The sequence below is a fragment of the Lonchura striata genome, chromosome Z (genome assembly GCF_046129695.1).
Source record: "Lonchura striata isolate bLonStr1 chromosome Z, bLonStr1.mat, whole genome shotgun sequence".
Classification (NCBI taxonomy): domain Eukaryota; kingdom Metazoa; phylum Chordata; class Aves; order Passeriformes; family Estrildidae; genus Lonchura; species Lonchura striata.
In genome coordinates, this window is record NC_134642.1 from 27,068,184 (window position 1) to 27,081,915 (window position 13,732).

The 13,732-nt window shown below is 35.6% G+C and overlaps 1 protein-coding gene across 4 annotated transcripts in view; it reads right to left on the reverse strand.

Annotated features, from left to right (window-relative positions):
- The window catches only part of PIK3R1 (phosphoinositide-3-kinase regulatory subunit 1), a 60,105-nt gene that overhangs the window by 8,889 nt on the left and 37,484 nt on the right, over positions 1–13,732 (reverse strand). Inside the window, exons 5-11 of one of the 4 annotated variants that reach the window (XM_021534414.3) lie at positions 13,416–13,547; positions 12,330–12,531; positions 12,055–12,134; positions 1,982–2,084; positions 1,207–1,305; positions 901–1,081; positions 325–450 (exon numbers count right to left, since the gene is read on the reverse strand). In XM_021534414.3, coding sequence (XP_021390089.2) covers positions 325–450; positions 901–1,081; positions 1,207–1,305; positions 1,982–2,084; positions 12,055–12,134; positions 12,330–12,531; positions 13,416–13,547 — 923 coding nt within the window. Of the gene's footprint in view, positions 1–324; positions 451–900; positions 1,082–1,206; positions 1,306–1,981; positions 2,085–3,476; positions 3,940–5,630; positions 5,861–5,881; positions 5,934–12,054; positions 12,135–12,329; positions 12,532–13,415; positions 13,548–13,732 lie in introns of those variants that run through there. The other 3 variants (XM_021534417.3, XM_021534416.3, XM_021534415.3) reach the window with 3 other exon arrangements.

Here is a 13,732-nt window from a genome sequence, read left to right on the forward strand (position 1 = left end):
AAATAAAATGAAATGCTTCCCTAAAAATGCGTCTTGAAAACTGAAACTCAGCTTGATGAGGACAGTATGCAGAAGTGGTGGTAAATCAAGACAGTTGTGTACTAGGTTTGGATGGAGCTGTCAGACTTAGGCAGAGGGTGGCTTAGTTTACAGGTGATGTCCAAACATGAGTATGAAATTTCACTATTCTGAGCAAGCACATCAGGGCAATGCAGTGGTGGTGGAAAAGAGGAGTAGGAAAATAACAGTATGAATTCACAATAATATTCTTCACAATAAAATCTGCAAAGACTTCTATTCCCCTTTGGTTCAAATCCAGCTTACCTGAGATGTTCTTGTGTAGTCTTCATAGAGTCTGTCATATTCTCTGCTTTTTTCTTGGAACTGGGTATTATATTCATGTAATTTCTTTCCTACTGCTTCAATGCTATCCTCTTTTACAACTTGATCCTGGGATAATGAGCAGAAAGAAAGATACTCTGTAAAGAAACAATTATATTGCACAGCTTTTCTGGATAAAACTGTGCTTAGATAATTACATGGAAATGTGATTCCTCTTTCACCAATATGGAGATAAACTAAATGCATAATATGCAAATGAGATATTAATGACAAAAAGGAATTTTGCATTGCAAGTGTTTAGCTTATAATGAAAATTACATATTTCACCATTGAGTGGGATAATTATTAAGATGTTTATTTCCTAACAGTGTATCTGAATTATTTAAAGTTTTAAATATTTACATGCAAAGCATGGAGCTGGTTTTAAACAAAAATATCAGATTTTGTACCCAGATGATTTTTTTAAACAGTAACACAGCTGAAGTTCTTCATGTTTGGCAAGTTTGGCAGTAATTTCTCTGTATTTAAGTGAAACATAAAGAAAATAAACTAAATTACCTGCTGGTACTTAGATACTGGATAGAGTAATTTTACATCCAGTTTAGGATTATACTGGGCTAGAGATTCATTCCGGTAGTGGTTTATTAGCTCAACCACAGAGTTGAATGTCAATGGGTCAGAAAAGCCGTATTTTCCATCTCGGTGAAAAATTTTGATTAATTTGTTATTTCCTCCTTTCCTGCAAATAAAATATATTGAAAAGTTTTGAATGATTCAAGTAGTCTTTCCTAAAGAATACTCTCATTAAGAGCAGTTATTGCAATTTACTATCAAGTATTAGAGACCCAATGTAACTAGTCTTACCTCAGTGTCAGTGTGTAGTCCCCATGCATTTTGGTTGAAGCATCTCGTACCAAAAAGGTACCATCAGCTGTGTCTCGAAGCTTCTCATTTACTTCTTCTCTAAAATGAAAGCAAAAGTACCAATCATTTCAATCAGTTCTCACACATTTATTCTTCCACAGTGCTCTAAATTCAAATTCAAATGTTTTGAAATAAGTGTGTTGTAGAAGCCTTCTATGTCTCCATATTAAAACAACTATATATTACCTTATTTGATATTGTTAGAGAACAAGTGGGATAAAAACCGGCATACTCTGTGCTCTCACTAGACAAATTTATTATTCATGCGAAGCTCTTTCTGCTTGTTCATACAAGCCTATGCAACTGGAGCAGCCAGTGCTGGTCTAATATAGCTATATATAGTACAGATAAAAATGTTGCTAATATATGGCACTTGTTAATCTGACTTGCTGACTATGGTGCCTACAGCTGAGGTTCTGAATGAAAGACAAGAACAGAATTCTTTCTTAGTACTATCTTTTCATGCTAGCATTTCATATACTCTTAAAGTAACAGAACATTCATTTTGCATACTACATTCTAAGTGACTGCCAGTAGCTTTTTAGTCATATTTTGAATAAAACCAACTCTAATATGTTTGTGATGGAAACTATCATAAAATTGTTCTTAAAATTGTGAATTTTCTACACTCAAAGCCTAATACATATACACAGAATAACACAGCAAGAATAGCACAAACCCAAACATAATAAATAAATGTCTTGAGGTGATTTACCTTGAGATATCCCCCCAGTACCATTCAGCGTCTTGTAATGACATGTTGTTATTCATGCTATTGTTAGTTACGGTGTTAGGTTTCGGTGGCTTAGGAGGCAGTGCTGCAAATGAAAGAGGGGAAGAAAAGTTATAACTCACTGAAAACATGACCATATATTCCTTGAAATGACACATTATTACATAAATTTTATAATTCTGAGTGCGTTAAAAAAAAGAACTGGTTACCAAATAGAGTTGTCCATCACTAACAGAGTTTAAAAAACACTGCAGAAATCAAGAAATTTGAAAACAAAATAATTCAAAATAAAGTTTTACTGTTTAAAAAAATAATTTTATCTTGTAATAATATATTTTAATGAAAATATAACACCATGTTCAACTCCTGCCCCTGTGAAGACAGCATTTGAGAAAAAAAATCTGAAGTTTGCTTTTACCTTCCTTCACCATCTTTGGGTGAACACAAGTAATAAAACATGCCTCTTTTTTTTTTTTATCCTTCTATGTAATGATCTTAGAGGAATTTTGCTGTTTTCTTACCTAGAAGTTGAGTAATAAAAGATGAAAACCCATAGCAATACAGTATATTTGAAGAAGAACCAGGGTTTTGTGATCCTCAGCATTCTGTGCAATGATTTGCAAGAAAACCCAAAAAAAACAAACCCAGCAGTTTAAGAAATCTATCTGTGACCTAAATATCCCTTGTGTTAATCTTAGTATCCTACAGAATAAATTGCATTCCAAATGCCAAGACTGATTAGAAAAACAACCCCCCTGCCCCTTTTTCAATGTCAAAGCTGCATATGTATACCAGTGGGTGCCAGAGAAGATACTACTGCAGCACTGATTTAGTGACAAGGGGGACTACACTGGATCAGGATTAAAAATCAACTCAGCTCTTTCAGTTCTCCAGTAAGTACATCATTCCTGTCCTGTATATTATGCCCAGGCTGAAAAGACAATGTTTTTAAAGTTGCAAGGAATATCAGGATAGTGTAATACTTTTATGTGATATGAAAAAATGATGCTACAACAGGCATTCAATTAGTACTGCTAGATTTTAAGAATGTTTCTTCCTTAAGCAATCCAAGGCAATGACTCTGAATCACTGTTTCAGGAAATATGAATGTTACTACAGCATCTTCTTTTAGGCACAGTATGGAACAGTGAGAGTAAAAATAGTAATAAAAGAAATAAAATTTCTACATTATAAAATAGCAGGACTAAAACTACATCTAACATAATAAAATCAAAACAGAAACAGGCCAACTCAGTACAAATTCAATTAAGTAAGCAATCAGGTATTTTAATATATTAAGATTCTAATTACTACAACCATGCACTAAACCACAATTTTATTCTAATTAATGAAAAAAGCAAAACTATTTGTATTAATAACAAAGTAAAACAATCCTACATATCCAGTAAGAATTTTTCAGCAGCTATTGTAAAGACCAAAATTAATTAAGTCTTCTATAATAAGACTGCAGTTTTACCTGGTGGATCCATTTCTATGTAAAACATCAAGTCTGTGCCACAATTTATATCAGTCTTAGGATATTCTATATCCAGTTCTTCCATATTCCAAACAGTATTGTACATTTGTATGAGTTTCACTGAGTAAGCTCAGATACAAGAAAAAGAGTCAGGCTGTCTTTGTAATGGTGTCTTGGAATTCATTTTGAAACCTATAAGGGGCTGCACTGTAACCTATTACATCATAATCCTCAGCCAATCATGTCAAAATAATGTCACCAAACCACTCCTGCTTTCTCATTTTGTTCTACATTAATCTTAAAACAATTTCAGTTTTGGGAAGAATCTACATTTAGCAGAATTGCAACATAAAGCTGGTATTACATATAAAAGGAGCAAGTGGACTCTCCTTGCCCATATTCCTGGATCATTTTCCTGACTTTGCAGCATGGTACAGTCCAATCCTGGCAGGATGACAAAAGGCTGATATGCTGCAGCACGTAGCTCTTAGACACAGGCGCACACAACACACACACAGGGCAGCTCCCTTCAGAAGCTAGTTGGTCACATCTCAGGTGAATTCTCCTGCTTGAATGCCTGAAGTTTGCCATTCAAAAAGATTTAAAAGGATTCTATAACTACTGCACATATTAGAGATGCATTAGAGAAGAGCATGACTGTGTGTGTATATCTATTACGCACTCATTTTACACAAACAGAGAGATGTATGTATCCACATAATGAAATATGGATTATGGCTTTAAACTCTACATATTTCTACTGTTTTTATGGGCACATATGTCTGATAGAGTTTATATTACAATATAAATGTACTTACTACAGAGACGTCTTTCTCTCTTACAATTATGTAATAAAGCACTATTCAAATCAATCTATAATAATTAATTTTTAAATCTAAAGCCCAAATACTGTAATCTTACATTCAGCTGATTCACTCAAACAATGGAAGAAATTCATAACTGAGCAAGATCATCAAAAATGGTTTTGCTAAACATAAAAAAGCTGTGAGGCTACAATAAGATTTAGTCTGCCTTTTCACATAGTTTTCTCTATTCTCATTGATATACTTATCAAGTTAATTGTTTTTAAAAGCAAGAGTCCCTTGTTAGTGTCTCCTTTGCCCCTTGACTTTGTGTCAGCAGCATACTCCAACCATTTATAAATATCCCATCTAAACTCCCCCATCACTGCTATAACTCTCTCTGACCTCTTGGAAGAAACATGGGCAGAATAGACTATTAACTTCAGAGCAGAATGCTATGTAAAGCAATATATTCACTACAGTCTATGGGGGGAGAAAATCAGAGACCAAAAATAACTACAGCAAAGCCTAGTGTAGCAACTATCTCTGCCTTACACCTTAAGAAATTGTGGAACAGCTGAAATGCACTCTATCTCACAAATACTCATTAAAAAAATTAACACAATTTATATGATTTCCAAATATTTTGCCCTGCCCGCCCCCATCTCCCCAACATTGTCTGTGTCCCTGAGCAGGTTATCCCTTTCAGACAAGCATCAACATTCAAGAGCATGTCTGGAGTACACACATATACAAAAAGATGCAAGCTAGTTTGCTTTATACATTACAAAACTTTCATTTTGAAACAGACCTTTCCCTTCCTGGTGAGGTAGATATGGTCCAAAGATTCTTTCAATTTCCAAAATACTTAAATACTTAAAATCACCGCAGACACAACTCTAAACACTGAACTTTGATGTTTAGCCCACCTGCTACCCAAACAATTAACTTGTCAAGGTAATTATTTAAATTCACTTACAAATATTTCCTCTAAAAACTGCATTGCTGCTTTTGGGTCTTAAATGGGATCAGTAATTTTTTAAAATTCCATTGAATAAAGACTTTCAGGAAAAACTCCTTCCCTAGAGTTTCACTGGTGGCCAAATCTAGGACTGAGCAAACTTGTATAATCAGGTTAGTGCTTAGCTCAGACTAGCCTAGCCTGCAGGCAAGAAAAGACAGAGGAGACAGATAGGCTATTACCCATTTCCTATATAACTTGGAGAGGTACTGAAGTACTTGACTTGAATTCATGTATATTAAGACTTTTAAAGCTCTTCCTGATAATCAGTTACAGTATAATACTTCCACAAGATGATGAAAAAAAACACAGAAATTCAAAATCACTTACTTTGTAAATTATGCATTGCAAAGGATCACTCTTGTAAAACAGTCGAAAATACAATCCAGTATTGGTTTCCTCTTATAAAAATCTTGCTTAAAAATAAACCCTAAAACCTCCATTTCCTAGGAAGCTTCTCTGAAGCAATGAAGAAAAAGAGATTGCTCTGCTTTCCAACCAATGTTCCATAAAACCCCACAAAAGAGTAGTAACTTGCAGTGAGAAAATCCAAGCCTTCTCTCTCAACTGCTTAAACTTACTCTGTGCTGTGCAGAAGGTATCCACTTACTCTGGTTCATCATTAAAAAGTGAACCTGACTTCAGTACTGTGAAAAAAAAAAAAAAAAAGAAACCACCACCCTCAGTAGCTTGCACGTCTCTCACAGATAGAGATCTCAGTTTCATGATTAACTTGGGTAGGTGCAAATATTTGCTGAGCTAGGAATTTCAGCTGGGGGATGGGAGCCAGATTCAAAGTAAAAGTTGTCATCAACTAACAAGTGAGCAATGCAGAGCTAACTTTCTCATTTTAGCTAAGTAAATGAGACTACCATTGTAAGAAGCCTTAAAATAGTCCCTATCACTGGCTGCTGCATGCAGCATTTAAGATGAGAAAAGCACCATGAACAGCCAAATACAGGAAGTGGCTAACTGCAGAAAAATATAGAATAAAAATTTTCCTTGAAAAGAGCTACATCTCTAGAAGCAGCCTCATGCAAACAAAATAGCCTGCTTACAAGCACAGCATCACCTTTTACATGCTCATGCTGGATCATAAATATAGATGGTGCTTCAAGACCCTTAGTCTGAGGCTGTGAGACTTTTTATCAATTTCCTATATACTAAACATATTTTTAAAAAATCTGTCTGTATCCATGGTGGTTTCCAGTATATCAGGATTGTTCATTTCTTGAGCAGGCAGGTGGGAAAAGGAACTGTACAGAAAGGGCGGAGCTTAGGTTAAATCTATTTTCCTTGCCTTAGTGTTTGATGGAGATCAATCTCACTAAAAGAACAGAGCAACAACCAAAGATCCTACTTCCCTCTGTCTGCAGAGGTTATCTTCTTTGCCAGTTAAACTTCTACAAGGAAATAAATTCAAAGTAAAAGAAGAAACAGACACATTAAGAAAAGGCGAGGGAGTAGAGGACTAACATTTTCCTCTCACTTCTTGCAAACAGTGAGAATTTCTAACAAAAACACTGAGAATTTCTTTGGTATCTGCTTGTTGCTCCTTAAGGCACTCAAATAGTATTGAAAAGTTTTTGCCTCTTTAATACTACACATGCCAAAATCCTCCTATGCACCTAATAATGCACCACTTGCACCTAATAATGACATCTCAAATACCTGCAGTACATTTTGATGTTTTGCACTTGATTGACTAGCTTTATCTATAACAATCCCTTGCTTCCCTAGTTTTAGCCTCTGCCTACTTGAACAATTGTCAATTCTAAATATAATTTAAATCAGCAGAGTCATAAAGCCTACTTCAAGTGGAGATGGAAACTTGTGTTTCTGAACTAATTCAGCTTCAGACTGTACTTGATATACTTCTTTACTGTTACAATTACAGGAGTTGAGAATACTTCTTGGTTTTTAGGACCACAACACAGATGTATATAGTCAGAGGAGAAAAGACAACACAAACTTGGTTCACTGAACTTTTTTATCAATTAAAGAAGCACATATACCCTCACAGAGATAATGAGTTCCTCATTATCTTGCACAATAGATACAAGTGTCTTGTTAAAAAGAGATACTGGCATGAACACATCTGTATTTTCAAATATTGCCAAGTCTTATCTTTTTATCTAAATTTCAAAATCCTGAGTTGTGCTCATTTCGTTTGCAGTCTACTATTCCTTGCAGTCATACTCACAGTGTTCTTCTATTAACATAGCACATTTTTTTCCTAAAACATTATGTCTGAAGCAGGAAAGGAACTTACCAGATTTGGCATGCTTCCATATGTTTTACTCATACATACCTGCACATGGACATAGCAATCTGTAAAAAAGCTAATAATGTTGTACGTATTGTTTCACTTTTATCAAATTCTTGCAATTAGGTATTGAGAAACACAAAGTACTGGCTCGTGTGAAAACTAAAACCAAGGACACAGCATTCCAAAGTACAGTGGTTAGCCAAGCATTGTGGTTTCCGTTAGGTCAGGGATAAAACACAACTTTTATTGGCTTAGAAGGGGAGCCCTCTGCTGGGTAGGACACGATACACATGGTCACCCGCTGCCATGGGCACCGCACCCACTGTCCCTGGCACTCGCAGCCTTCTGCATGCTCCAAACCCCGCTCCGCGCTGCTGGCAGTCCAGCCAAGACTCTTACATGATGCAGATAAGTTCTGACAACTGCAAACATTCCTACACATATGTTTATATCCCCAGGACACTACCGACACGACTGTTGTCTTGGGCTAATGCCTGTAATAACACAGGGTATCTCTGAGGAGGAATCAAATTCCAGGAGGAACTGGATCAGCCTTTACATTGCCCTGCCCTAGCTGTTATACCACCACTCTTGTGAATATTTTTTGTAGCTAGAAGCAAAGTTTCTGCACCTTGGTGATTCTACCAGGACTTTCACCTCATCCCCAGCAAGTGAACAGTTACATATAAGGCAGCCTTATTATCTCACTCATTCTTATGTATGATGCTCTGAGTAGGAAAAACTACTTCTTCAGGCTGCAGTATTTGAGCTGTTATTTACAATGTTACATACAAGCCCAAGAAGCAGGGACAAACTGGGATACGCAGCCCAGACAAAGCAGCTCAGCTCTAGTCAGTGCACAGGCTTTTGGAGGCTTTGATTCATTGATACAAGGCAGCTCTTTGCTGTAGCTCCTCTTCTGCTCTTCACCAACTGTGCTGTGAGCTTCCCACATCCCCTTGCTCTCTCGCCACATCCCCCTTCCTCTTTGCCTTCCTTAGACAGACGTTATTCTCACACACCCCAGCTCCAGAAAGGACCCCTATCTCCCTAAACTCCCCACCCAAAATTACTTCCCAACTTTCCCTGTGTGGTCTGCCTTTGCAGCTATGAGTGCTAAAGAGATCATGCTGCTCTGAGCACTTACTACAGATTACTACTATAGGAAGCTCTGGGATCTTCATCCAGGGCAGGCCACCTCCAGGAAGAAAAACCAGGAACCTTTAAGATCCTTGACAATTAACTGAAAAACTACCCCAGTCTTCTATACCTACAAGTATAGCCTAATATAGCCTATTTTCCACTATTTACCTTCACAAGTCTGTATGATGTGTGAGATTCTGTGAGACCTGAGCAGTGTTATTTGCTAAAATCTGTTACAATTAAGGTATTTTCTTCTAATCGTATTTTCTGTTTTGGATAGCACATTTAGAGACTTGTACTCTGTTTCTTACTGTACTCTGTAATTTAAAGTCTGTGCAGCTGTACATGAAGCTGGGATGCTCAGATGGGATACCAAAACCCACCTACCTTACCCACCAACACCATCTTTTGTCTCTCCTGACAAACTTGAAGAATGACACATGAACCAGAAAATTGATCTAATTTTTTCCAGTCTTATTTCTCCTGCAATATTACTTTGTCTTCATCTGCTACACAAAAGCCTGTGATTCTATTAATAGGTATTGTTAACTTTAGTATTTTTATGTAGGACTAAGCACTATTTTAATCCACAAACTAGAATTTTAGTTTGCTGATGCACACCATGACAGACAAAATACCCCAATCCATATGTTCTACAGTAAGTCAAGTAATGGTCAAGGAGTAACTCTTCTTTTTGTGCTATGACATCCAAGAAGCATCACGCTAGCTAAAAGATGTCCAACTGAAGATGCCTAATTTAAGATACTAATTTTAAAATGCAGTAAGATATAAGGTCCAACTGCTTACTTTCTACTGTTTGCAGGTAAGAAGTATAATTAGTGGGTGATGCGGTAAGGAAAAACCCCACAGCTGTGCAAAGATCTACCTGCTATTCAGATTGGTTATCTCAACACTCCATTTAATGTATTTATATACTGCATACGATACCACTAGAACTTAATGCACAACTTGTTTAGACAAAATGTTTTCATCTTAACAAAAAGAATTAAGAAGAAAGGAAGCTATCAGTCCAGCCTGTGAAAAAGAGAAGAAACCTGGCAGCACTGGCTTCCCTGTTATCACTTATTTGTCATGACATTATTTTCAATAAGTAAACTTCTTTCTTGGGACCTCTCAAATTCTCCACTTGTAAAGTTCTATTTAAGACTGTAATTCTTAAAATACTTACATGATAAATACGGTATATTTTACTGGGATCTTCTTTTTATTACAATTTATCTAAACAGTCTTTATGGAAAATCAAGCCACTAAAAGCAATAATCTTAAAGATGACCATTCTGAAAAAGACATCATAGAGTGCTTTTTATAGTTCTATGAGAACAATAAAAACAGCCCACTCCAGGTGTTCAGGTCACTGAATGATATTGGTGTGGAAATGGACTCATGGCATAATCCTGCAAACTTACAGAACATATTTGTAAGATTCAACTTTACAAAATTATTCAAACTCTTTACAGGCCTGAGGGCAGAGACTAGCTTACCAGACACTAAAAAGCCTTAAAATTTGTATCTGAGGTTTTTTTTTTCCCAGCACATTAGTACATGTGCAAGTGTTCTACTAGACATGATGGACTTAAATGCACAGGGAAGGAGTTCTATTTTTGTAACAGATCACATGAAAAATCCTAGAAGGACTGTCAAAGTAAACTATTGCACCATGCTATATTAATTAATGCAGAAGTAATATCAAAAACAATCAGGTGTTCCATTATAATTATTAATGTAGTGTCAAATCACATAAACCTGATGGGTACAATGGCATTTCTTCAAGCACCCTAATGACACTCTCAAAATGACTAGATTCTTTGTCCTCATTAGTCGTTCTAACAACACCTTTCACTTTTATACTTTCCTCACATGAAGTAACTTGGAAAGATAAGCAAACAAGTGATCTCTTAAATGAGACTTTTAAAATTCTTGCTTTGAAACTGAAGGAACTATTGACCCTACCTTTTTAACCTCCCCACCAGTGCTTCTAGACATATAAATTTATATACTCCAAATCATTTGCAAACATCTAACTACAAAAAATGCTACCAGCATCAGACTATTACAATCTGTTTTGCTTTTTAAGGCTTGCAACGTGTGACAAAGACAATAATTCTTTAACAATTAACAGCTATTTGCTGATTCTTAGTAAAACAGGACAAATACTGCAAGTTTGGACTCTCCTAGTTGTTATGAAGCATTATACAGAAAAATACACGGCTATTCTGGAAATCCCTGTTAACTACTTCACTGAAATTGAACAAAACTAAATAGCAAGCTGAAAACAGAGATACACAAAACAGTCAGGAAAGTTAGTTAGTTAGGAAAGTTTCCTAACTAACAAAACTGGTAAGATTAGAAAAGCCTTTCAAACAAGCATTAGGAACAAAAATTTTAGCCATTTAAAATTAATCTTCATTAGCTGATGAAGAGGATTATACAGGTGCCTACCTGAAATACAGGAAGTAAAGCACTTTCTGCTGTGTTCTAGCTCTTCGGATCTTAAGTAACCCTACAAATCTTACTGCCATGAACTTTATTTTGTCCTTTGACTTCAGAAATTGGAAAGACATAGCATGTCCAATGTTCTGTTCACCCTTTCCTTTGTTAGGTTATTCTCTGTTAATAAGCTGTGAAAGGAATTGCTTTAAACTAATATGTAAAGTTCTCTGCATTAATAATTTCCTTTGCACGTAGTTAGCAACTCTGCCTTGCTTCTACTGAACACTTAATTCAAACCCAGGGATTTTGCATAAATTAGAGGTGTGCTTTATTTTGACTTAATTAGATGTTAACTTACAGAAGCAATACAAGTAGGAACTAACTTTCCTTGATGGGCTCTTAATATTTTTCACATTATGTATTGATGTTGATAAATATTTTGTGTATCTGGATTAAAAAATACATGTATGTAAATAATGTCTCCATAAAGTATAGCAAATCTAAGAAAATTTGCCTGGGAGTAAATTGAGAGCTCAATAAAACCCTGAGAATTAGCCCCCCCACCACTGTATAATATGCATTCTACTTGTTTACAGGTCTTAAAAACACACAAAATCCTATTTGCTGTTTATGAAAGAGAACAAAAATCCTAAAGCTGTACAAATTATTAACACTAAAATGATTTTAATGAAAAATACTATTTCTTATAAAACAAACATTGCACACCACTATAACACACACAAACAACTTCTGCTTAGCTCTGTAATTGTACACTTTTGTCTTCCACTAAGTTGGATGTAAATTGAAAAAAATGCAAGCATTTACTGTCATTAAGTTGAATTTTAATATTTAAGAGAACATATAACTTTTTAAACTAAAAATATTTTTTACCTGGTACAGGCTGTCTCTCGTTCCATTCACTTGTGATTAAAACCTCTAGGATTTTTATGTGGTGTTCTGTATTATCAGAGCTGCAAGAGATGGATTAGGCAGTAAGAACTAAGAGAAGTACAAAAGTTTACTTTAAATTATTAAAAAAAATTGAAAGACTTTACTACAATGTCCTTACATCAGAAATAAGGTCAGAAAATTATTTAAGTAATCTTATTATGTATATAACTAATTCATATTTACAGTACAAAATATGGTAAAGATGGCCCACATACCTTGCTATCTGGAATTTGAAAAGCAGAGGGCTGAAAATTTCAGCCAGAGACCTTGCATTCAAGAGATTTTTGCTGGAGGCTTGACAAACTCTGAGGAAATGTTTGAGCAAATACTGGAGTGTGAGCCAATACTGAGGAGGTATATTTGGAGATCTGATCAGTTTCTTCAGCAACTGAGCATATTCCTCTGAGCTCTGCACTTCTGCAAGCAAACAGATAAATGGTTCTTGAAACTAGCACAAGAAGATTCAAGTAAAATGAAACTATATGTGACTCCTTTAGAAACACCAATTTTACAGAAAAAAAATAATTTCTGTCCTTTATTAGAACCAAAATATATCTTTCTTCTTTTAAAATAAGAGAAATGCTCAGGGAAGAGTAAAGACCAAGTATTTAAAAGTCAAATGGAAACAGATGCATTTTGGTAAAAACCACAATGTGTTCAGAGTGTACTGGTAGAAGTCTGTCTTGTGTTTAGCGTCACACATGATTGGGTAATTCTGAGATGCACGAGATAAGTCTCACAGGTGCTGTTCTAACTTTGAAGGTTACCAGTAACAATATCCTGTCCTGAGATATATAATAGAATACTTGGCCCATGTGCTTAAAGCCTATAAGCTGCACTTGTTTGAAATGACCACTGTGGATGACGAATCTCACATGCATGCATTTCTCACTTCATAATCTGCAACTCCAATGTAACACAGCACTACATGACCTCTAATACATTTACTCTGTCAGCACTGATAAAAAGTTAAAAATTAGCTTTCTGTATACAGTTAAGTCCTTGATTTTTTCCCCCAGTGCTTCTATAGTACTTCTAGTTACTAAAATGAAGAGAGCTGTGATCCCTTATATTTTACATTATGTTTGCCTAAATAAGTAACTGAATAATGCAGAATAATGTCTAGATCTAAATTGAAACAGCTTCCATAGACAAGGGTAAAGGTATATTTGTGGCTCCTGAGATATTGCCAGGTTGTGTAGAATTTTTGCTGTTCTATGGGTGACAGCTGAACCCCCAGATATCAAGAATTCTAATAAAAGCCTTTTTGTTTGACATTTGAAATAATGCGATAATCATACCTTGAGCTAGAGAAATCATATCACTGTAAACAGCTGCTGGAATGATGGGATTCGGCAGGTCCAGGATATACCTCTTGAGGGCATCTGATAAAGTGTGAACATCAAATGTCTCTAAATCTAATGAAGAGGTATCTAAAGGGAAAGAGCAACATGCTTTTTAGAGTTCAGAAAGTGAAAAAAATATACAAGTTCATAACAAGTCAAAATTGCTAACTTATATCTGGTTCATGGGGAACAATTCTTAAGAATGTAAGACACCAAGAAACATCTTAGAGATGAAGAACACACAGAGTTCAACACCATGCTTAGTCCCCTTG